Raw genomic sequence first — 26,262 nt, 5'->3', positions numbered from 1 at the left:
ATTGGGACACATGAGTATCACCTTTTTAAAAAGAAGTTGGTCTTTGTACAACAAAGCATTTAATTTCATTTTACTGCTGTTCAGTTACATTACAGAAGATCTTTTTACTGAGGTGGTTTTGGTACATGCAGGTTCTCTAAAAGGTCAGGCAGTGGAGCTACAGGTCACTAGAAGGTAAAGACAATGCCACTTTATGTAACATATTGAAAGGTTTCATGTTCTCACGTGTAGAGGACACACTGTCACATGATTCACTCACATTTATTATGATTGACCTTGTGTAGGATGTAAAAGAAAAATCATAGGAAGTCCACACACTGCAATAGAAAGTCAAAGTGGTTTGTTGAAGTGATGAGAATGCCACAGCAGTGTTTTATTGACATGTTTACAGCAGTGTTGGAAGCACTTGTGGGCATGCAAGCTAAGGGGGGAAAAAAGCAAACACGTGACCTTGAAGCACTCTCTGGGCTACAATTACAGAGATGCCTGAACTCTGCGGTCACTTTATTGCTTGCTACTCCCAAATGACCCATGTTCTTTAACAGGAACAGGACAAATATGTGACAATGTGGGTAGGAAGCAGCTACATTGCCAGCAGGGGCAATGGGATGGAAAGATCAGAGAAATTGGCCAACCTGAAATATAAAGTGTTAATTTTAAGGTATGGTTTTCCTGCACAGTTATTATAAGTCATACTGAGAACCTATTCTGAATAGTGTCTGGGTTAACATTTATTACATTCAACCCAATACTAAAAAAAGTAAGCACCAAACATATCAAGGGCAAAACTGATTTCAATCCATCCAATAGGCGCTTCCCCATTTGACAAAAATTATTCTTCTTTGTCTATTAATGAGTCTGTAGTTTTGCTTAATTAAAAATGTAATGATTTAGTAAGGACATACAGAAAACTATTTACTGCAAAAACAAAGAATATTCCAGTATTTATTTCTTTCTTCTACCTTTGAACCCATGATGCTAAGTTATAATACTGTGTAATATGCTTTTACTATCTGTGCGCCGCTTAGTCCTGTTTCCATTGCACAAGAACCACACCAGAAGTGTTGTAGTGCAAGTCTTTATTTTACAGTTATCTCTGACCATTTGTAGCTTTAAATTCCCCTTTAAAAGGGCTAAAGCATATAACTCATTGAAGGGTGGTTCATTTCTGGGGACCCCCACTTTGACATGCTCGGTAAACTTTGTTCTAGCACAATGTATGAATAACTGCAGCTCATGAGGGGGAGTGTATACTAGGGATCTTCCGATATCGATTTTTTTTAGGGCTGATACCGATAATATGTGACCTTTTCGGCCAATAGCCGATAACTTTTTCCGATATTCCGGTATAAGTTATCGGCTATTCCCCCCCCCCCCCAGAAGCAACTGCAGATAAATTATTTAAAGTGGGCGCTTTAAATCAATGAACTGCAGTGGCTTTTGCGTGGCCAGAGACCGCTGCCTGCTTTGCTCCCCCCGCTTGTCCTGGGGTCCTCTCTAGTCCAACCACCGCCAATGCCCCATTGCCTCCCACATCCCGGTTTTATAATTACCTGTTCCCGGGGCCCAAGCTACTTCTGGCGGCGTCCTGAGCTTTCACTGTGCGCACTGACTGTGACGTCGCGTTGAGGACGTCACTCGTCATTGCGCTGCGCAGGATGTCGCAGGAGCCAGAAGTACCGCGGACCCCGGGCCCCTGGAACAGGTAATTATGAAACCGGGAATGGGGGAGGCAATGAGGCAGCGGCAGTCTCTGGCCGGGGCTGGGCATTATCGGCAAGTTAATTGCCGATACCCATAATGTCCAAAATCGGGAATATCAGCCAAACCGATAATCGGTCGATCCCTAGTGTATACCTAGATGAGACTATTACAGTAATAACAGCTGATCACTGAAGGTTAGAGAAGCAGTGCAGTTTTCTTTTAAAAAGGGGTTCTCTCTGGGAGACAAAAGCTTTAAAAAGAGTACAGACCAAGAATATTAAAGGGGTTATCCAGGATTTTAGAGGATTTTAGTATGTACCTGGCAGACAGTAATGGACATGCTTAGGAAGGATCTGCGCTTGTCTTGGAGCTAAATAGCTATGTCATGAGATTACCATAACAACGTGGCTAGCTTTTTGTGAACTGATATTTCCTTTGAGTTTTCTTCTTTGCCTACAAATCCCATGGTTCCATTTTCCTCCCTCCCACACAGCCACCCCACCCATTGAAACAAATGAGCTGCATCTATTCAAAAGACCTGTGGTTTTCAATCAGGGTACCTACAGCTGTTGCATTAGTTGCAGATTTCTCTCTTTCCCACCAAACGATCCCTCCACCCATTGAAGCAGACAGGCTCCCTGTCATTAGCTGACTAGTGAGTCCGGTCTCGGCCGCATTGCAACCTTGGAAAAATCAGAGACAACAGTAATTTTGTTTGCTGTTAAAATAAATATTGGGGTGAAAAATCACAGAAGAATTGTGAGAAAACTGTCACACACAGGTACAGACACTTATGAACTACACTAACTTTACAGCCCCTGTAGCATTGTTAAAAAAGCCGCTTTATTTTATGCAGAAGAGATCTGAATCTACAATGCACAGTGAAAATCTGTCAATTTCATTCCTAGTAAATATACCATGGTCGAGTAAGAAAATAAGTAGGCAAAGTTGTTGATTGTGAGGTGCTAGAAATCTCTATGAAGAAACAAAACAATAAAATTGTTACAGTGTATACACACATTAAAAATGCTACATAATGACATGAGGAAGAAAGTATAGCACTTTGAAAAAACAAAGGTTAAGATCATACATAGCCAGAGAGAAAACAGTGCTTCGGAATCTGACAAAGAGGATGAAGATAATAAATAAAAAGCAGGAACACATTCTCATTTATTTGCCTACTGAATACAAATGAATGCTGGAGCAGTAACACCGCAGGGCTTGGCTGGGTCAGAGGTTGGCATATGTAACCGCCGAATTCTAAATTGACAGCAAAGTGGCTATATCATTTTAGAGGGCAGCACTTATTGGCAATTATATGCTACGCTCACAATAAAGTGCAGTGAGCACTGCCAGGCAGGCCGCATAGTTCTGCAGTGTCATTTGCTACTAATAGTATACTGCTTATATTTATATATTTTTCAAAGGAGTCTGAAGTCATTAGCCAGTTCCCAGCAATAAATGTAAACAAATGTTTATTCTAGAGACCAACACTATCAGCGTTACTAACAGGATACACTTCCTGGGATCATCCAAATGGTGGACAGTATTTTTAATAGTTGTACAAAAGCAATTGACTTGACTATCATACTCCTATAGGATATTCAATAATACACTGCTCAAAAAAATAAAGGAAACACCTCAACAATACAATGTAACTCCAAGTCAATGACACTTCTGTGAAATCACACTGTCCACTCAGGAAGCAACTGACAATTTCACATGCTTTTGTGCCAATGGAACAGACAACAGGTGGAAATTATAGGCAATTAGCAAGATAACCCCAATAAAGGAGTGGTTCTGCAGGTGGTGACCACGTCTCAGTTCCTATGCTTCCTGGCTAATGCTTTTGTAACTTTTGAATGCTGTCGGTACGTTCACTCTACTGGTAGCATGAGTCGGAGTCTACAATCCACACAAGTGGCTCAGGTAATGCAGCTCATCCAGGATGGCACATCAATGCGAGCTGTGGCAAGGTGGTTTGCTGTGTCTGTCAGCGTAGTGTCCAGAGCATGGAGGCGCTACCAGGAGACAGGCCAGTACATCAGGAAACATGGAGGAGGTTGTAGGAGGGCAACAACCCAGCAGCAGGACCGCTACCTCCACCTTTGTGGAAGGAGAAGCACTGCCAGAGCCCTGCAAAATTACATCCAGCAGGCCACAAATATGCATGCGTCTATGGCTGCAGCTAACATTTATTTTAATCGATTAGTTGTCTTTTTTATCGAACAGAAAATATGTCAAAATTCCAAAAAAGGGGTTCAGCTGATTCTACTTGAAAAATTATGTACAATGGCTTAATTTCTTAAAAGTTTCTAGCATGTGATGTGACCAAGCAGCAAATTTTTTTTTTTTACGTTTACGCCGGTTGCCTGTACAGAAACCAGCATAAATTTTATACTGCCGGACGGGTAACTATCTGAACTATTAAAATAAAATGTTAATGATTCACTAATATTTTAATAGTTCAGACAGTTAGCCATGCAGCAGTATCAAATATGTAAAAAAAAAAAATATATATATATATATATATATTTTACATTTTGTGTATAGGAAAAGGGGGAGCTAATTTTTATTGGGGGAGCAGTTAACTTTTTTTTTTACTTTACTCTTTTTATATAGCACTCCTATACACATTGAGGTATGTGCAGACTGAAGAGCATTGCACCCAACCAATGTCTGTAGTACAGACTTTGTTGTACTACAAATACAATGGGTGCAAATGCTCTGCACACACCCCCATGTATATAGCGGTGTATATGTACTACATAAACACTGCTATACCCATGTGTACAGCAGTGCAGAGCAGACTGCAGACACACGTGGACGGAGGCCCTGGGAGGATCACCAGCCGCCAGGGTTGCAGCACGATGAGTGTGTGCTGTATTGGAACCTCAACCTACCGTATGGGGGCCCTGGGGGCGGCAGACGGAGGCAGAAAATGGAGGGTCACTGATCCTCCTGGGCTGAGTGGGGGAAATACAGGTAAAATGTCGGCAGGGCAGGAGATAGGTGCCACATCAGCCTTTTAACTGGTAACACTGATCGGAGGGTGGAGCTGAGAGTCTCAGCCTGAGACTGTCACTGAGGCTGCTACAGGGTTTGTGGGACTCGTGGGACTCTTGCCTGACCGCCCTCCTATCCGCAGCAGCCTCCTGACCCGGACAACAAATCTGGCAATAATTCAATAACGGGATTCGTCAACAACGAATCCCATTATCAAATTTAATACATTTTATTGATTAATCATTGCAGCTCTACATGCTTCCACTCAAACCGTTAGAAACAGACAACATGAGGGTAGTATGTGGGCCCAACATCCACAGGTAGGGGCTGTGCTTACAGCCCAATACCGTGCAGGATGTTTACCATTTGCCAGAGAACAGACTGGCAAATTTGCCACTGGCGCCCTGTGCTCTTCACAGATGAAAGCAGGTTCACACTGAGCACATGTGACAGACATGACAGTATGGAGATGCCGTGGAGAGCATTCTGCTGCCTACAACATCCTCCAGCATGACCGGTTTGGCGGTGGGTCAGTAATGGTGTGGGGTGGCATTTCTTTGGAGGGACGCACAGCCCTCCATGTGCTTGCCGGAGGTAGCCTGACTGCCATCAGGTACAGAGATGAGATCCTCTGACCCCTTGTGAGACCATATGCTGGTGCGGTTGGCCCTGGGATCCTCCTAATGCAAGACAATGCTAGACCTTATGTGGCTGGAGTGTGTCAGAAGTTCCTGCAAGAGGAAGGCATGATGCTATGGACAGGCACGCCTGTTCCCCAGACCTGAATCCAACTGAGCACATCTGGGACATCATGTCTCACTCCATCCACTAACGCCACGTTGCACCACAGACTGTCCAGGAGTTGGCGGATGCTTTAGTCCAGGTCTGGGAGGACATCCCTCAGGAGATAATCCACCACCTCATCAGGAGCATGCCCAGGACATTGCATCAAAGTTGGATCAGCCTGTAGTGTGGTTTTCCACTTTGATTTTGAGTGTGACTCCATATCCAGATCTCTAAGGGTTGATAAATTTGATTCCCATTCATCATTTTTGAGTGATTTTATTGTAAGCACATTCAACGATGTAAAGACAAAAATATTTAATACGATAAGTTCATTCATATCAAGGATGAGTTCTCTTAGTGTTCCCTTTATTTTTTTGAGCAGTGTATTTTATATCCTATGTTTATGTATCCAATAGCTCTGATAACATGACTGATCTTTGCAATCAGCCAACCAACAAGATCCTAAAATTGAAGTAGCATAGCACTGTCAGTTCTTTTAAGTGGCACTTCCTGCCACCAGCTGTGCAGTAAACTACATCATGGTACAATTGTTTTAAAGGAGAGCTGTGCTGAATGCCCCTGCACAGGTGGCCAGGAGCATCACTGTGCAGGGAGAAACTCTGAAGGGAAAGCACTGGTAAACCAGAATTGCAACACCTGGGAGTCCCAATAGTCTGCTCCCCACTATCAGAAAGTGAAAGTATGGCAGAGTTTTTTTTTATTCTTACAGTCATGGCCGGAAATGTTGGCACCCCTGAAATTTTTCAAGAAAATGAAGTATTTCTCACAGAAAAGGATTGCAGTAACACATGTTTTGCTATACATGTTTATTCATTTTTGTGTATTGGAACTAAACCAAAAAAGGGAGGAAAAACAGCAAATTGGACATAATGTCACACCAAACTCCAAAAATGGGCTGGACAAAATTTTTGCCACCTTTAACTTAAATATTTGGTTGCACACGCTTTGGAAAAATAACTGAAATCAGTCACTTCCTATAACCATCAATAAGCTTCTTACACCTCAGCAGGAATGTTGGACCACTCTTCCTTAGCAAACTGCTCCAGGTCTCTTATTGGAAGGATGCCTTTTACCAAGAGCAATTTTATAATCTCTCCACAGGTGTTCCATGGGATTTAGATCTGGATTCAATGCTGGCCACTTCAGAACTCTCCAGTGCTTTGTTGCCATCCATTTCTGGGTGCTTTTTGACATATGTTTGGGGTCATTGTCCTGCTGGAAGACCCAAGATCTTGGACGCAAACCCATCTTTCTGACACTGGGCTGTACAGTGCAACCCAAAATCCATTGGTAATCCTCAGATTCCATGATGCCTTGCACACATTCAAGGCACCCAGTGCCAGAGGCAGGAAAGCAACCACAAATCTTCATTGAACCTCCACCATATTTCACTGTAGGTACTGTGTTCTTTTCTTTGTATGCCTCATTATGTTTTCAGTAAACAGTAGAATTACGTTCTTTACAAAAAAAGCTCTATCTTGGTCTCATCTGTCCACAAGACATTTTCCCAGAAGGATTTTGGCTTACTCAAGTTCATTTTGGCAAAATGTAGTCTTGCTTTTTTAGGTCTCTGTGTCAGCAGTGGGATCCTCCTGGTTCTCCTGCCATGGAGTTTAATTTTATATAAATGTCAACAGATATTCAAGCTGTCCTGCAGGTTCAGGGAGCATCAGTGTCAGCGAAAACGCTTTGGAACTTGTTTGGGGCTGCTTATTCACCATCCGGACTAGCCTGCGTTGACACCTTTCATCAATTTTCCTTCCATCCACGCACAGGGAGATTAGCTACAGATCCATTGGTTGCAAACTTCTTGATAATGTTGCGCACTATGGGAAAAGAGGCAAATCTCTCTCTCTGGAGATTTACTTGTAACCTTGAGATTGTTGATATTTTTCCACAATTTTGGTTCTCATGTCCATGTTTTGGAGTTTGGTGTGACATTATGTCCAATTTGCTTTTTTTTTTCCTCCTTTTTTGGCTTTGTTCCAATACACACAAATTGAATAAACATGTGCACAGCAAAACATGTTACTGCAATCCTTTTCTGTGAGAAAGACTTCATTTTCTAGAAAAATTTCAGGGGTGCCAAAATGTATGGTCATGACTGTATGTACACCTTTGCAACTAATAAGAAAAAGCACCTGTAAAATAAAAGGAAATACTTGCCCAAAAGAATAAAGCATAAGGGCATGGTTCTACGAAGCATATACACAACATAAATCTGTGCAGGAAATATGCTGCATATTTTTCTATGAGTAGACACACCGCTATCGTCAACAGTCTTGCGTGCAGTGAGCCTTTGAGGCGGGCCCGCACAGTCACATTAACGTGCTGGCCCTGCCTCCAACCCTCACTACACACACACACAGGGCTGCCGCCAGGTAGCTCTGTATGTATGTAGCAAGGAAGGAAAGTAACACGTAGCGACTCACCACTTCTGTAGAATCTTGTTTAATAGTGCTGGTAAGCGTACAGCTGGCACAAAACAACGGGAACGGGTGTGCAGGGAGGGCTAGACGTGGCGGGGGGAGCTCGAGACAATGGATCCTATTTCGCGTCCAGTGACGCTTCTTCCGGTCTGTATGTATACTCATAGGAAAATATGCAGTGGGTCTCCCACAGCACTGCATATATGTTATGTTGGACAGTACTCAAACTGCAGCTATATTGCATGATTTTACAATAAGTATAAAGTTCACTTAAATGGTTACAGAAAGAGGACTTTTTCAGTAAACACAATTAAGTAGTACAGAGTCCTGTGGCACGAATACTATTGCTCATCTATGTCATACAGGTTAACAAGTACTCCAGTCACACTGCGTCTATTAGTAAAAATGCACAAACCATCCAAATATGTATATTTTTCATGTTAACAGGAAGAGTCTGACGAACTGTCACAAGAGAGTTCTCTTATTTGGAAAAATGACCCAGGCTTTAAATTAAAAGTCTGCTTTGGGAGATATTTCTTTTTGTTAACTTGACTTTTTTCATATAAAGTCAAACCTGTGATTAGGGAGAACGCAATGATGTTGTTTCCATGGAAACTGGGATTAAATATAACATCTAGCAACTTCGAAGCGGCCCAGAGCTGTCCATTAGCAGGTATTAAAGCACACTATTTTACATCTGCAGAGGAGTCTCCGGCAGCACACCACACTGCAGAGATAGGGCTTTCCCCTCATGTAACATGCATGAAGATATTACACAAAGATCCCTCCCCTCACCCAACAAAAGCAAAAGGAAAAATCCCTATGCATATAGCTTATTCATTTTAGGTTAGCAGCATCAACAGCAACATGTAAAATGCAGAAATTTAAAGGGGTACTTTAAGTATAATATATATAAAAAAAAAAAAGCCATCACACTTCCTGGATAAGTTTCCTGTAAACCATCCTGCCTGATATGCATTGCTCTTGTGGCCCCTGTTGTCTTCTCTGGCTGCTTAATATTCTTTGCCATCCTTCTCTCCCCTTGCCAGGGCTGTATATAGCATAGAGACACACATTCATAGATGAATACATATATACATGCAAATCATACAATATGGTATATTTTGTTTCCTACTTTCATCTTTAGACATGGGTGTCTGAATTATTGATGGCATTTGTCAGAGGTATACATAGGAGAGCCATCTGTTTCCAGCTTCCTTTCATAGTGTATTGTTGGCATTGCAGCCCTGGCAAACAGTTGATCGGCAGGGCTGCCAGGTATCAGACCTCCACCGATCAAATATTGATAGATCATCATGAGGATAGGCCATACATAGAAATAAATAAAAATTTAAGCAATACAAAAGTAAGTCCATGAACAATGAGCAATTATTAAAAGGGAAATCCTTATCATGCACTGCCCCTTTCGGAGCTGCCCTAGAAATAACAGTACATCAGGTTTATTGGAATGTTGCCAAAAAGTACCATTAAAAACAGATGTATAGATGTAGGCATCATCGTTATGGCCCCATTTATAGCATGTTAAGATGCTCTGTTGGATCCATTATACAACATACCCCAGTGCCCATTGAACAGGTTACAAAGGTGTTTTATTATTACATTGGTTAAAAATATAAAAATTAAACAGTGCAGTTTCAACAATGAAGATGCCCTCCCTTTAAGAGAGCGTGTCTAGAGAAAAAAGTGCACAGCACAACATAGGGTGAAGTCCAACAGACATAAGGATGCAGAGTACGGGGTAAGGAGAACTCAAATCACCTATCCAGACACAACTCAGCAACTTGCTGAGTTAAACATATTAGATGGTGGCAGCTCCCTCATCAATGACTGGATTGGACCCATGAGGAGAAAATTCTGTACATGGAAGAACTGCAGTCCGAATCATTTTCAATAGGTTTTATTTTACTGATGTAATAAACACACACACACCGTGTGACCTCATGATGAAAATGCCCTCCCTATGTTGATCCTGAATTAATAGTAGTAGACCGCAATTGTAGAATTCATGAACAACCTATATCTCTAGATATTTAGCTCATTTTGCACACTGATGAAAGCTGAACTTTACAACTTAAAGTATTATGCCAAAGTACTTTACAAGATGTGTCAACTTAAACATCTACGAAAAGAATCAAGCATGTAGCAGATTTTTTTTTATCAAGACACCATGTGACATTCATGTGAAGGCATGGATTCAAGGATGGTTAGACATCCCAGAGTTTAGTTGAAATGGCCAAACAATGATGTAATGTAGTATAAGAGAGTACTGAAAAGGCAACTTTAGAACTGCTGAGTGATACTCCTTAGGTCCCCCTTAATTGAATTACAAGCCAATCATTTGGCATGCAGATACAGTTCTGAATTCTATTAAAGATGAATGAGTCACACTGGAGGCTGGAAGAAAGAAGAGGAAGAAATACAATAAAGAAAAGCTGGAGAGCACTACTGCAAAATCAACTTGAACCAAGATGACAAATTAAAAGGAAGCTTTGCAGAACTTACAATATTGCCATCTGCTGGCTGTGACTGTCAAAACAGCCGTATGTTCGCGGCAATCCTGACAGTGAAGTATTACATTCAGAATCACGTAAGCCATCTAATTATATTGCATGCATTTGAAAGGTTCTTGTGAGATGCAAAACCAAGAACCATCACCATGTGGAAAAGTGTGCAAGAACGAGTGTAAGGGTTAATGCCGATGCTTCTCATGAACATATTCCTGGAGATCGTGCTGCCAAATACTACATAAGCCAATGATCACATAAAGATTGGGGGGGGGGAGGCTCCCTAGAAACAATGTTCTTAGCCACTCCCACTGAGGGACACTACAGTGTTATTATTCCGCTTTATTATGAAAGGAACTACAGCAGTGTCGCTTACAAGAGGTTAATTGCTCAGCATAATGTTTTCCTAACAAGGCTAATTCTGTATGGAGTAAAGCAGAATGATCGTGACTCACTGCAGAGATCCAAAAATTTCAGATAGTCCCCTTAAACCGAATTTGCATAAAAATGCAATCCAATTATAGAAAGCAAAAGGAATTTGTGAGTATCAGCAGACCTTATAATTGCTTAATTAAGGATGGAAACCCAGGGAACACAATCACACCAGCGTCTGGCTGATTCATTAGCACCACAGCCATGGCAGTGCAAAGTTCTCGCCGAAAACATACATCTCTCCTAATCGTGTCATATTCTTTGGCAAGAACAATCAGTAGGGATTTGCCACCTAGCTATATAAATGAAAGCCTCCTGTATCTGAGCAACCATTCGCCAGCCCCTTACAATGAATTTGGCCTCTAAAAATGCAGAGCTCTGCGTATGCAGCTAGGAAACCGGGTTTCTGTAGTGAGCGAGCAGCCAGGATGTGAAGAGAACTGAACATCGGAATACTGCATCAACACAGCTTCAGGCACATCCACTGCCCATTCTCCTGTGGCTCCATACCATTCTGGACTGATATTAACCTCTCTAAGAGACGATGCAATGCAAAAGACTACAGTAAGAACACTATTATATAGATTGGGAGGAAATAGAAAGGAATTTTCCTATTCAAAATAAAGAACATATACGTAACCCAGGTGTAACTAGGGATGTCACTAGGACAAGGAAGATAAGCATCTACTGAACTTACAGGTCACCTACTGGGATCTTTGTTTTTCTATTTCTGGATAATCCTTTTAACAGAGATAAAATCTTCTAAAAACACCACCATACCTGTTCTCAGGTTGTGTTTAATTCTGCAGCTCAGTGTCATTAAAATGAATGAAGCCAAGTAGTAATACCACACACAGCCTGACGACAGGCATGGCACTTTATCATCTTGTCTTTTTCTTAAAGGAGTACTCCAGAAGAGAAAAAATTATCCCTTATCATAAAGATAGTGGTTAATTGTCAGATTGCGGGTGTTCCGACCACCGGGATTCCGGCAATCTCCTGTACAGATTGCTTTCTTCCTAAATGCAGTGGGTGGACCACTACACAAAGCTGTGGCCAACACACCCCATCCATGTAGCTCTTAGGGGAGCTGGATATACCAGAGTACAGCACTCTGGTTCTCCCATAGAGATGCATGGTGGGAGAATGTAGGCATTTCCCAGCGGTAAAAAAAAATAATTCACATATTTGGTATCGCCATGTACATGTCCTTATAGGGGTCAGATTTTTTTTTTTTAAAGTAAGCATATTTTTTTTAAATAGTACAATAGAAAAACTATATAAATTTGGTATTGTTTAATCGCATTGACCTACAGAATAAAAATAATGTATCATTACCATAAAGTGCACTGCGTAAAAACCAAACCATCCCAAAAGCTGCAAAATTGCAGTTTTCTTATAAATTTTCGCCCGCAAATATTTTTTCAGTTATGCTGTATATTTTATGGCAAAATAAAAGATGTCATTACAAAGCACAATTGTTCGTGCAAAAAAACAAGTTCTCATATGGGTCTGTAGGTGGAAAAAAAAAGTTATGGATTTTAAAAGGAGGGGGAGGAGGAAAAAACTACAATGCAAAAATGAAAATTGGCCCGGTCCTTAAGGCAAATGTGGGCTTGGTCCTTAAGGGGTTAAAACTAAAGACTATTCTTTATTTACTATCTCTTAGGTCAGTAAACATTTTAACATATCTGTTTAACATATGTAGTTTTCCTTTTAGAGGGTCACACATTAATCTAGCTGTAGGTGTGGATATACACACAGACTTGAAGCTTTTCATATAGCCAACAATACAGTCCACAGGGTATGTGCCAGGTATGAGAGATTCATCTTACATAGAGTTAAGAAAATCAGAGTGCCACGCAATAGTTAACAGGCCTCCATCCCACTGGAGTGAACTCACTCAGCAGCTGATTGAACAAATCACCAAGTCCCTTCTTCTCCATCTCTTCAGTGAACCCAGAGGGGAGCTATGAGCATGCAGAAATGAGTAAATAGCTGCATAGCAAAAGAAAAACACACACAACCACAATCTAGCTGGCAGCTGGGTGCCAAGACAGCAGAAATGTGTTATACACTGGAGGAGGAAGACCGAGAAAGCTCAATGCAATAACAGAACGTATATGGTCAGAAGAGATGCACTGAAAGAAAGGCTGAGGACACAACTAGGGAAACCCAGTCGGTCTGAAAAGAAGACGTGTCAGGAACCAGAAAACACATACAGTGGTGCCCATTTTCTGCAAGCTGTTTTATGCAAGCATCACCAATCCTATTGGAGTTCAACCATCATATGAACCACTGGTTGACATTCAAGATTCTTTATAACATTTCTTAATGGAAAGGTTACTTTGTACATTAAGTGGAATTGCATTTATTTAACCAAACCCTGTTAGCCAAATGTGGAACGATTTACACAGTACTTCTCTGGGGCCTATGCATACCAGATTGTGCACAGTACAACTTCCTACAAAAGGTCATATTGAAGTAAATAAAGTAAATAAAATGGATATCTGCAACTAAAGTCCTGAAAAATTCAAAGGCCACCTTGCTTGCCACTGCCTGTTATTGCCCATGAAACCTGCTATTTGCAAATATACCAGTAATGAAGGAATGTGACAATGTATTGTTATCTGGATTGCCAATATGACACCAGGTGCACATTAATGGACCACAGCAACATTATGCAAGGTGATGAATAGGCATACTGATCACTTCTACATGGGAACTAGCATCTTCAGTGCTCTAAATGTTCATGAACTATTTTCTTCCGTACTATCTTCCGTCACAAAATAACGTCTGTTAACAACGGACTATAATGGATTAAAACGGATATTAGAAAAATCCCATAGACTATAATGGGATTTTCTAACGGACGTATAGGATTTGGTTACTGCTGGTGATAGCTGATTTTAGGACAAAACTTGCTAAACGGAGTAATTTGCTAGTGTGAAACAAGCCTAAATAACCAATTTTAATATGAAAGTTAAAATACCAAAGGGCAACAGAACTAAGCTCAATCACACATGGTTTTCTACAATCGGCGTCAGAATTTTTACATACAGCTATACATATGCTGCCAGAACCTATAAAAGCATGCGAGTCCTGCTTCCCCCACCCACACAATGAGAGACAGGAAAGTCTGCATAACAATTCATATAGGAATAGCTGTCAGTCACTCTTCAGACAGGTGACGCTTGGGAAAGGCTTAAAAGTTGCATTACTGGAGCAAATGATATACTAGCATTTGCACTAATATACCATCTACATTTATATCATTTAGTTTTTCATTGGAAGTGGGTGAGCCAGACCAAGCCTCCCACAGACAAGCATTCCACAGACTGGTCTTTATGACAGTGCAGATCAAATTGTGGGCAGAAAAGGAAATTGCAGTCTGTCAGCATTTCACCAGAATTTCATGTGAGAATACTGAACCAAATGATAACAAACGATGTGCCATGGCCTTTATTATTATAAATCATCTTCGGGGTATAACATGCACCGGCCTATAACACACAACCTCATTTTAGCAAAGAAATTTGGGTAAAAAAAAAAGGTATTTTACCCAAATACCCATGTTAAAATGAGGGTGCATGTAAGTGCGTGTATACCCTGATAAACTGTTTCTGGCCCTGCAGAAGCCAAAGTGGTTCAATGATTTAAAGTGGGTACTTTAACCCTTTAAGGACTCAGTGTTTCAGTTTTTACATTTTAGTATTTTCCGCCTCATAACCCTTTCAAATTTTCCACCTAAAAATCCATAAATCCATATGATGGCTTATTTTTTTGTGCCGCCAATTCTACTTTGCAGTGACAGTCATTTTACCCAAAAATCCATGGCGAAAAAAATCATTGTGCAACAAAACTGAAGAAAAAACAACATTTTGTAAATTTTGGGGGCTTCCGTTTCTACGCAGTACATTTTTCTGTAAAAATGACACTTTATCTTTATTCTGTAGGTCTATACGATTAAAATGATACCCTACTTATATAGCTTGGATTTTGTGGTACTTTTGGAAAAAATCATAACTTCATGCAGGAAAGTTTATACGTTTAAAAATCTCATCTTCTGACCCCTATACCTTATTTTTTGTGCCGTGATCTGTAGTTTTTATCAGTACCATTTTTATATTGATTGGACTTTTAGATCGCTTTTTATTCATATTTTATGGTATAAAAAGTGACCAAAAATACGCTATTTTGGACTTTTTTTTATGTGTACGCCATTGACCATGCGGTTTAATTAAAGATATATTTTTATAGTTCGGACATTTACGCACGTGGCGTTACCACTTGTTTATATTTTTATTTACATTTATTAACACTATTTTCAATGTTATAACCCCCATAGGGGACTATAACGTGCATTATACAGATTTCCTACACTGATCACTGCCATTGCATTAACATGGCAATGATCAGTGTTATCACTGTTTGACTGCTCCTGGCTGGACCTCAAGCACAGAGCAGTCATTCGGCGATCGGACACGCAGGAGGCCAGTAGGGATCCTTTGTGTGTCCTGCAAACCCGAGCTGCTGGGATGGTTTCGGTTTCACTTCAGAAGTCTGAAGGGTTAATACTGGGCATCACCATGATCGGTGATGTCCAGTATTAGCCATGGGTCCCGGCCGTTGATTGCCACCAGGACCAACCTTATATGACGCGTGACCCCGCGTTATATTGCGGGAGTCTGCGCAGGACGTAAATATACGAACTGCATCGTTAAGGAGTTAGGTCATAACTGCAGCAGCTTCTGTGGGGCCAGAGAAAGGTAAATATGAAAGCCGGGGATGGGAACTGGGCGGTGGGGAGGGCCTCTGGCCCTGCAGAAGCCGTTGCAGTTACATGATTTAAAGCGGCCGCTGAGTTTATCAGCGAATAACAAGCAGATAGGCTGTTTATGGTGTCTATAAAAGGGGCAAAAATAAGGTGGAATCGGGGTTTAATGCGCCTTTTGGTTTACACATTTCTGCTGATTTTGAGTTGCAATCCACTGATTTTGGCAATACCCATGATATCGACAGGTTTTATGAACTGTGCCTTTTTGTGAAAAGGCGCAAAGCCGCTGAAAATTCTCTGAGCTACAGACTTTGTTTTATGGTATGTGTGAAGAGTAAAATTTCAGAAAATACTGCACAAAATTTATGAAATGCTCTGTGACCATTTAATAAATTTGGTGCTCCTACATATTACCAGCACACAAAAAAAAAGGTGTAGAAAAATAATTCACTTACATCTACAATGATATATGCCCCCCTTTAAGCCACTGCCTTGGCTTTCCATGCCTTTTTACACCTATCATTTTTTTCCCCCATGTGTTCAATATGTTTTCCCTGAGTCATTTCACAATATTAAACAACTTAATGTGTGAGCTTATTTGTTTTGGTTTCTTTTAATGTATTAAGTTATAACAAGTATAATTGTTCAAGTCCTCAATTGTTTGTGGAATGGTAGGTAAAAAAAAAAAAACACAACATTGTATATAGTGTTTTTCTGGATCAGTTTTTATTTTGCTTTAGGTAGTTTTCCTTAAACCTTGACCAGTCTCCCAGTCCAAGCCACGGAAAAACCTCCCCACAGTGTGATGCTGCAACCACCACGGTTCACAGTAGGAATGTTATTGTGCAGGTGATCAGCAGTACCAGGTTTCTTCTAGACATCACTAATCAGACAAGATAATTTTGTTTCTCACAGTCTAAGGCTAGATTCACATGGCCGTTGCTCCCAGTCTAGATTTTGTCTGGCATTGCCTCCTAAACGGACCAGTCTACTAAGGGATGCAAACTGATGCAAAGGGATGCTGTTAAGTGGCTTCCGTTTGCCACTTAATAGTTTTTCATTTGTTAGTATCAGCCGTCTAAAGACTCCTGCAGCCAGGACTACTACTACTCCCATCATGGAACCGACTCCTTTTCATGATGGAAGTAGTAGTTCTTCGGCTGCAGGAGTCTTCATGTGGCTGGGAGGCTATATTCGTGCTTGTACTACTACCCCCATCATGGGACAACCTCTGTTCCATGTTGGGGGTAGTAGTACAGAGGCTGAGGGCCTGATCTCACCGGGTATCACTTCCGAGACCCGATGCGATCAGAAGTTATCCAGGGAGCGGGAAGCATGCCCTGCGCCCCTGGATGTACATAGTGTGTTTTACTTTCATTTTCAAATACCCCTACGGGAGCCCTGAATGGCCCCTCGGTACTGGCCATTCAGAGCTCCTGGCGGGGTATTTGAAAATGAAAGTAAAACAAGCACGATCTTCAGCACAGAGCTGCGGCACATACAGCCTGCTCCCCTGGTTAATAACTTCTGATCGCATAGGGTCTCAGAAGAGAGACCCAGCGCTATCAATCCCTTAGCCCCTGTACTACTACCCCCAACATGGAACCGACTGTTCCATGATCGGGGTAGTATTTCAAGCACTAATGTAGTCTCCTCAGCGACCCGCAGACTCCTGCCACCGAAGGAACTACTACTCCCATCATGGAATAAAGTCTGTTCCATGATGGGAGGAGTAGTAGTCCCACAACACTGCAGGAGTCTGCTGATGTCACCTATTCTGAGCATAATCAGAAGTAATAAAGGATAGTATAAACTGGGGGCAAACTGATGACATTAAAGGTTCATCTGTTTGCCATAAACTTCAATGTTAAAGTTAAAAGAATTACAAAAAAATTCAACATCTTTTGGCCCTCAAAAATAATGGATTACAAGCAAAACTGATAAACGGGTGATAAAGGACTGTAAAAAAAATCCCATTGAGATCAATGGGATCCTTTTACAGCTGTTTCCAACCAGTTTGCAAAAGTAGTAAATGGACTGCAGAATGGAGATTTTTTTGACAAGGGGGCAGGCAGCAGTGTGAACGAGCCCTAAGTCATTAAGATTCTATTTTGGAAACTTTAGATGGGCTTTCAGGTAGGCATTTGGGTGACTGAGGAGAGGCTTCTTATTGGCCACTTCATAAAGCCCAGATTGTGGAGTGCTGCAGTGATTGTTGACCTTCCGGAATTTTTTCCCATCTTATGCCAAGTCAGTGACCATTGGGTTCTTCATCACATCTCTTACCAAGGTCCTTCTCCCCTGACTAGTTTGGAGGGATGACCAGCTCAAGGAGTCCTGGTTGTTCCAAACATCACCCATTTAAAGGAGATCTGCAGCCATAGACACTTAACCACTCCCCCCCCCCCCCATCCTGCCTCTCCCACAGAGCTGTATGGAGGGGGGCGTGTCGTCAACCTCAGTGAGGTCGATGACACGCACATGAATTGTGGTAATGCCGGGTCCCCCTTACGCGAGATCACGGGGTCCCAGCGGTTGGACCCCCCGTGATCAAACACTTATCTCCTATCCTGGGGATAGGGGATAAGTGTCTATGGCTGCAGTACACCTTTTGAGAATTATGGATGTCACTTAGCTCTAGGGAAATTTATGTGCAGCCTATATATATTTTCTAGCCAGATCTGTGCATCTACACGCAGTTCTGTCCATATGGCTTTGTTTTTTTATCTAAATAGCATTGTCAGATGTAGGACCTTATACAGAAAGAGCTGTTTCTTTCAGAATAATGTCCAATGAACTAAATTTACAACAGGTGACTTCAAAGTGTAGGAATATTTGAAAGCTGATCAAGAGAAATATGAGGGGCAAGAGCATAATTTTAAGTGTCATGGCAAAGGGTATTTAAAAATAAATAAATACATAAATAAAATAAACTCCTATGACATACATTAATACCCCCCCCCCCCCCTTTTCTGCAAACATATGATAAATATAGCTGTTAAGTTTAGGCTTGACCTGAACAGAGCCTTCAGTGGTACAGTGGAGCTGCTAATCTGTCAATGCACACCCTCATTCCAATGACCAGTTGATTATAGTAACCCCCCCCCCCCCATAGCTTGCACAGCATAGGTGAAAACCACCCTACCTAAACTAGGAAGCGTATCTATTGTGAATGCTCTAGTGATCAGAGGTAACAATTTGTTTTAGTATAGTAACATAGAAAATATAAATAAAACTAGCAATAAAAAGTGTTTACCCTCAAAATGTGGTTTAAATAATGTAATTTTCTGATGACACATTCCCTTTCAGGAATACGCTGCTAGATCTCTATTGCCAGCAGAGGGAGATTAGTCTGCAGAGGCCTTGCTTTCATGGATGATAAAAAAAACACAAAAGCAGTTTGGCAGCTTTCTAGCATGACAATTGTCCAGTATAAAGGCAATGCAAAGAATTTCCAGGAGACATGTTAACACAGAACAGACAGTAGCATTCACAAATCCGACCTGATGTACAAAATATCAGCCACAAACTACTGTGTCCAAGTCATTTGTCCAATGGGAAGGTTATTTTCTTAACTCATCCTGTACCCCCTTCTGAATTTAGGAGTGATACATAATCATTGTCGTTCCATCACTCTTAGAATACATCATTTAGCAGCCTATTTTAAAGGAACTGTCCCAAGCCATCAATATGCTTTCATTGCCTCCCTTATGAAAAAATAAATCAAGTTGGCAATTGAGATCTATAGGAAAGTTGTGTGTCAGTAAAAAGATCTCAGCTCCTCCAGGATGCCTTGGCCTGGTTTTTTTTTTAGATGCAGTTTCTCATAGCAATGAAGTTCAGCAGCTCACAGGTCGAGTCCCCAATATCAAGCCAACACTGCTGTACACAGTGCACCAAAGTGGAGTGGAAATTATGTTTTTAATATTGTTCTATTTTTCCCATGCATTGTATACCAGCTGTATACAGCCTCTGCAAATCACAGAAGTGATGACATGGAGGTAACATCAAGTGACTCAAACTGGGTATCTCCTCTGTTAATCACTTTTGTCATCTGCAACCATCCAGGACCATCATAAAGACTTCTCCCAGGTATGACCTATTTCTGTAGATTCAGACTGAGAAACATGCTCCTCCAGCATCTTCCTCACCTCTATACAAACTCCACATCTATCTCTCTGTAGCCCAATATTTTAGTTAGGCCCCTCTATGCCCCTATAGTAAATAGCCAAAAATGCCACTTAGGGTGAAAAATGCACAACTTTTTAATTATATAGACATATCCTTGGTGTACCATTTGTTAGAATCCTCTGGGCACTGACATGGTAGCACACAGACTGAAGAAACACTCTACTCTGTTTACTGTAAGATATGGTGGGTGTAGGAAAGACAGTAGAGGGGAGAAAGCACACAATACTGTGCTTATGGGAAATGTCGTTTTGATTAGATCAGCCTCGCTGCTGGATCACCCACACAAGCAATTCAAAGGGTCAGTCATTTTTATAGCTGCTGAGGTGACAATGTGACACATGAAGAGGATCAGGTGAATAAATAGACTAAGTACATGTGCACATCCCCTCTATTGTTGAAACATTACGGTTTTGTTTAAAACAGACTATGTCCTTTAAGGTTTATTGCAGCTTAAACAAAAAAAGACAAACAAGGACATAAAGGTATAAAAGTAATAAACAGTAAAATTATCAGGTGACCAAATTCTGACGCAAACACATGTAACAAATCAATTGTTCTGTACTGCATTTTACTACAAGGTGGGACTTTTCTGGAAAGGCACCATTCCATGACACTACAGTGTTAAGATAGGATGTGCTTGTATAGTCAGATACAACAAAGCTATGAGCATGGATCATCGCTTTGTCTTGACATTGCCTTCTTGAAAAATGGAAATTAGCATAAGTTACTTTTCAGAAAACCTTTGCAACTGCAAGATTATCTACTTCCCACCAGACATAAAAGATTTAACAAACATTACTTCAACCACAGATTAGATCTACATTTTTTGGCAAGAAACATCCAGACCTAAAACGACTGAGAATGTATGTGTGACTGTTGTATTAGGTTTTTCCTTCTACATCAGCCAAACCATTGAAGCCTGGGTCCCTGGACCATAATTACCCTGCAGAGCACAGCACATGTATCCAAGTCCGTGTAGGTGCACTGATATTATACACAGGCTTTGATGGTGTAGTTAGAGTGTACGAGCACTAAATTTATTACAAGGTGCAGGGCATGTGATAAATATGCGGCTGGTAAATGTCACTTCCCAACATTACTTTGTAAGATCCGTCCTCTGCAATTTTTTTCAGACTTTTCCACCCATGTGACTTTTGTGCGACTTCTTGAAACTGCTGTCTACAGGCAGTTTTGTAATCCAGGTCTGGGCTGGTGTATGTTTGTGGTGTCATTGAGGCCTATGTGACAAATATGCGACTTGAGATAAGTCGCATTTTATAAATCTCTCACCACTGAAAAGCGAAAAGAAGCAACATAAAGAAATAAATGTGTACTAACTCATTTTAGTCAAAATAACTTTGCATCTTTTTTGTGCAAGTGTGACAAATTTGCAAAAATGTTACACCAACACCGTGTAAAAAGCTTGATAAATATCCCCCAGTGTGTTTTCTACTAGTCCTCTACCTGTACCATCAGCTATTCTCAAAAGTGGACCGGGAAAAGGACATTAGGGCATCTTAGGTTACATTTTCTTGCTCTCTTAAAACCACATTATAGAATTTACTTTTAAGTGAAGTTTTATAATGTTGTTTCTTTGTTACCTCTCAATCCTTTAGAGGCTATTCAGGAATATAAAAAGAAAAATATTTCAAAAACAGCCCCATATCTGTCCTCAGGTTGTGTGTGATATTACAACTTTGATCCATTCACTCAATGTAAGTGAGCTGCATTACCATGCACAACCTGAAGTATTTATTTATTTTATTTTTTTAAAGAAATAAGTTTTTACTAAAAACTTAACTTCCAGCATAAGGGTTTGAATAGTACTAAGAAACCCATCTGCAATGTGGTAAGAATAAAAATATATATAAAGGTGTTCATAAGAGCTGAAGGTTTATGCATATGTTGCTTAAAATAAGATTTGCTTAATATAATATCCCTGTGTAGATTTGATTAAAATATTAGATAACTAGTGTGTTCAACACGGTTTTATTATTTAGCCTGAACAGAGGCTGTCTTAACAAGGATTACAGCACAGCAGGTAATGTCAGTGGTGTCCCTGGTAACTAAATTTAGTTCTGCACCTCAGTACATGAATGTGCAGGATGCAGTGAATAACTAAATTGCTGCATCACTCCAGCTGTTGACATGAAAAGCACAGACAAGTGATAAAGAGGCAAACTGACAGGTCACACAGCTAAGATGAACACAATCAGATTACACGCGATACAAACCACAACAAATGATCTGTGGATCTCCAGACCACAAATCAGGATTTACTAGAATAACCCCAGCAGCTGAATAGACTTGTTTTAAGAAAATGGTAACCCAAACCTTAACCCCTTAAGGACCGAGCCCTTTTTCACCTTAAGGACTGAGCCCTTTTTCGCAATTCTGACCACCATCACTTTAAGCGTTAATAACTCTAAGACGCTATTACCGAATATTCTGATTCTGAGATTGTTTTTTCGTTACATATTCTACTTTATTTTGGTGGTAAATTCTCGGCGTTACTTGCATTCTTTCTTAATGAAAAATCCCAAAATTTCATGAAAATTTTGCTTTTCTAACTTTGAAGCTCTACTTTTAAGGAAAATGGATATTCCAAATACATTTAATTTTTATTCACAAACACAATATGTCTACTTTATGTTGGCATCATAAAATGGACATATTTTAACTTTTTGAAAAAATCAGAGGGCTTCAAAGTAGAGCAGCAATTTACAAACATTTCATGAAAATTGCTAAATCTGAAGGGACAGATGTTACAGAACTACAACTCCCAGCATTCCTGGGCTGTCTAGGCATGCTGAGAGTTGAAGTTTGGCAACATCTGGAGGGCTACCATTTGGGAACCACTGTAACCGTGGTCTCCAAACTGTGACCCTCCAGATGTTGCAAAACTACAACTCCCAGCATGCCCAGACAGCCTTTGGCTGTCTGGGCATGCTGGGAGTTCCAGTCCTGCCTTCCTAGTGGTTGCCACAGTAAAGATCACTTTACTTTCACTTTCATTTCTCCCCCCCCCCCCCCACCGTTGATTCCCTACCTGAGCCGTGATCTCCGCTGGATGTCTGCGATGATCGCCAGGCCCCACGCATCTTCTCCCCCCCGTTCTGCCCGACATCCAGGGGTGGACAGAACGGGGATTTTCCATGGCAAACCCCTGTCCTACGCTGCCATTGGTCAGAACTCTGTTCTGACTTATGGCAAGGGATGAGGAGATCGCAACACTGCAACCTCACTCCTATCCCCTAGGATGATCGGGGCTGTCACTGACCACTCCGATCATCTCTATTTTCTGGGTGATCAGGTCACCAGAGACCTGATCAGCCCGGAATTGGAGAAAATTGCTTGTCTGAATTGACATGCAATTTTCTCTGATCGCCGACATGGGGGGTCTCAGAACCCCCCTTGGCGATGTGATGGGATGCCTGCTGAATGATTTCAGCAGGCATCCCGATCCGGTCCCCAACCGGCTAGCGGCGGGGACTAGAATTCCCACAGGCATATCCATACGCCCTCAGTCCTTAAGGACTTTAAAACGGGGGCGTATGGATACGCCCGTCATCCTTAACAGGTTAAACCTTTTAAGGATGCAGTCGAATTCATGGACTTGATAAGTTCATGAGTCAGTATAAAAGCTGCCAACCATTTCTACAGACATGCTTATTGGCAAAACAGAGATACCAGAGTGTTTACCAGAGCCATCAGTAGATTCAGGTCTCACACACTAATGGTCAATATGCACTAAGGATCTTTCTTTAATTTTTTATGGAAAAAAAATAGATTTAACAAGCGTTCCCTGTGCACAAACTTATGAATTACTGAACATGAAGCTTGAAAACAGGTTAGAAAATTAATTTCTCTGTGCATTGCTCACTTACCGGCCAGGAGAAAAGTGATAAGGCAAGTTTCTTTTGGCATGTAAAGCTTAAGCCTGGACCCACTGAATACATACTCTACAATTGCTTCTGAACGTCCAGCTCTCTGCAGGAAGGGGAGAAATTGTTTTGCCTTCTGGGTATCCTGGAGAGAGGAAAAAAGAAAAACAACCTTTAAACATTTACAAGTCAATTCCCACAAAAAATGAATATATTACTCAGAACCTAATCCTGACCACAAACATCTATACTTTATGCTCCTATATTTATTATAAAAATAACTTTTCATTAGCTCACAGTGTTAGAAATCCTCTCAGGAGAAGGGGGTGTGCCCCTCCCTTGTGGTGGTGGGAGATGGTGATTGGTGTCTGCTCATGCAGCCTTGTCCATCAGTCATCTCTTGTTATGACTCATGGACAAGCTGATGCAGGACTGGTTAGTGTCCCAGTAGGTATGGGGACCCCTAGTGGTGGGATTTTCAGGAGCTATCTTATTTCATATTAAAAAAAAATTACTATATTACAAAAAGGTCTTTAATCTTTGTCAGTAACAACATATAAAAAGATTTTGTACCCGACAGTGCTCATTTAAGTCAAAAGGTATAGCAAAATAAAACACACTGAGATGCACTATTCCTTTTTAGTATCTAAGGGGTAGCAGTAATAGTAACAAAAGGGGATTGGTTGTTATAACCACAAAGATTTTTTGTCCATGAATATCAAAGGAGTGGTATGAGAATTTTTTTTTTTTAACAAATTCTGTTCTTGGGGATTGGAGGGGCTATAAATATATAACATAAAAGTCATGCTCCCCTATTCCAATCAGCCTGCAGCTGCCATTACTACACCTCCTGGTTAGGCTGGGTTCACACCACGTTTTGTTAAATACGGTTCCCGTATACGGCTGGGAGGAAGGGGCAGGGCTTAATCGCGGCGCTCGCACTCAGCCGTATTCGGCAACCATATTTAATGCATGTCTATGAGCCGACTGGAGTGAACTGCAGCCTCCGGTCGGCTTCATTTTTGTCCGTATGCGGTTTCCCGACCGTAGGCAAAAACGCGGTCGACCATGTTTTTGCCTGCGGTTGGGAAACCGCATACGGCCGAAAACAAAGCCGACCGGAGGCTGCGGTTCACTCCGCTCGGCTCATAGACCTGCATTAAATATGGTTTCCGAATACGGCTGAGTGCGGGCACCGCGATTAATCCCCGCCCCCCCTCCTCCCAGCCGTATACGGGAACCGTATTTAACAAAACGTGGTGTGAACTCAGCCTTACAGTCACTGCAGGTTTCTGTGATGGGCTAACCCCATAGAAACCATTCACTCAGATAATCACTGAATGCAGTACAGGGTAGTTCTTGTGGGGTTGACATATCACAGAAACCAGAAAGTGGTGGTTAGTGAGAGATCAGGAGGTGTTGAAATGGCAGCTGGGGGAATATATGTCACCTAGCCAAAAAATAAATAAAAATAAAAAATCTAAGTTGGTGTGTTACTTGCTATCTGTAACACAAAGTTCATCTGACATTCATCTCCCCTTTGAGTATGCCCCTTTTGACGATAATTTGGCCTGTGTATAGGGGCCTTTACTACTACAGAAAGAAAATTCATGCCACTTATCAGTTACAAGCATGAAAGTGGTCTTGTTAGAAAAACGCACAAAGGGATGCTCTTTACACAGCAATGTATTGTTACTGCAATAGCTAAATCTTATATACAGGGATCCCTCAACTTACAATGGCCTCAACATACAATATTTTCAACATACAATGGTCTTTTCTGGACCACTGTAACTTGAAGGCAGACTCAACATACAATGCTATTGACAGTCCAGATCTGAGAAACATGTCAATGGCTGGAAGAACTGACCAATGGGAATGAGCATTTTACTAATAAAATCCCTGTAGCCCTAAAGTGCATGGACTGACTGGCTGTCTGATAGCGCCCCTTACAGAATAGGGAGGTACTACAGGTTTTATACTCTTTACCTGTGCCAGGGATAACTGCTCCAGGTGCAGGTAGCTCCATTTTATTTTTATTTTTTTGGGACACTGTGTACTGTACAGGACCCTGAAGAAGCTCCTGTCCTCTACATAGACAGTGATTTACAGCTCCCAGCAGCTCTGTAACAGATAAAGTCCTTACATATAAAAGTATTAGTTATCTACTTATTTTTCTTTAATCCTCACCTTTTCCTATTTTTGGATGACATTTTAAGGACTTTCCATAGAGTTATGGTCTCAACATACAATGGTCGTCCTGGAACTGATTAATATTTTAACTTGAGGGACCACTGTTTAGTTTAGTAAATTGTTCCTCCCATTTAAACTGTTGACATTGGTAGCAAATTAAATTTTAAGAAAGCAAAATCCCACAACAGGACAGAAAGGCGGCTTTTGTCCATGAAACAACACACATTGGGGGACATTTATGAACAGTTTTAGCCTGTTTTCTGTTATTTTGCGCTTTTCTTTGGTGCAGTGATTTTTTGCATCACAGTTTTGCC

The 26,262-nt window shown here is 41.1% G+C and overlaps 1 protein-coding gene across 1 annotated transcript in view; it reads right to left on the bottom strand.

Annotated features, from left to right (window-relative positions):
- SND1 (staphylococcal nuclease and tudor domain containing 1) overlaps positions 1-26,262 on the bottom strand; it is an 815,381-nt gene that overhangs the window by 380,056 nt on the left and 409,063 nt on the right. Inside the window, exon 15 of the mRNA XM_056573088.1 lies at positions 23,759-23,900. Coding sequence (XP_056429063.1) covers positions 23,759-23,900 — 142 coding nt within the window. The remainder of the gene's footprint in view (positions 1-23,758; positions 23,901-26,262) is intronic.

The sequence above is a fragment of the Hyla sarda genome, chromosome 4 (genome assembly GCF_029499605.1).
Source record: "Hyla sarda isolate aHylSar1 chromosome 4, aHylSar1.hap1, whole genome shotgun sequence".
In the NCBI taxonomy this organism is placed as follows: Eukaryota; Metazoa; Chordata; class Amphibia; order Anura; family Hylidae; genus Hyla; species Hyla sarda.
The sequence above is the reverse complement of the archived record's forward strand: the minus strand, read 5'-3'. Positions and strand labels throughout refer to the sequence as shown.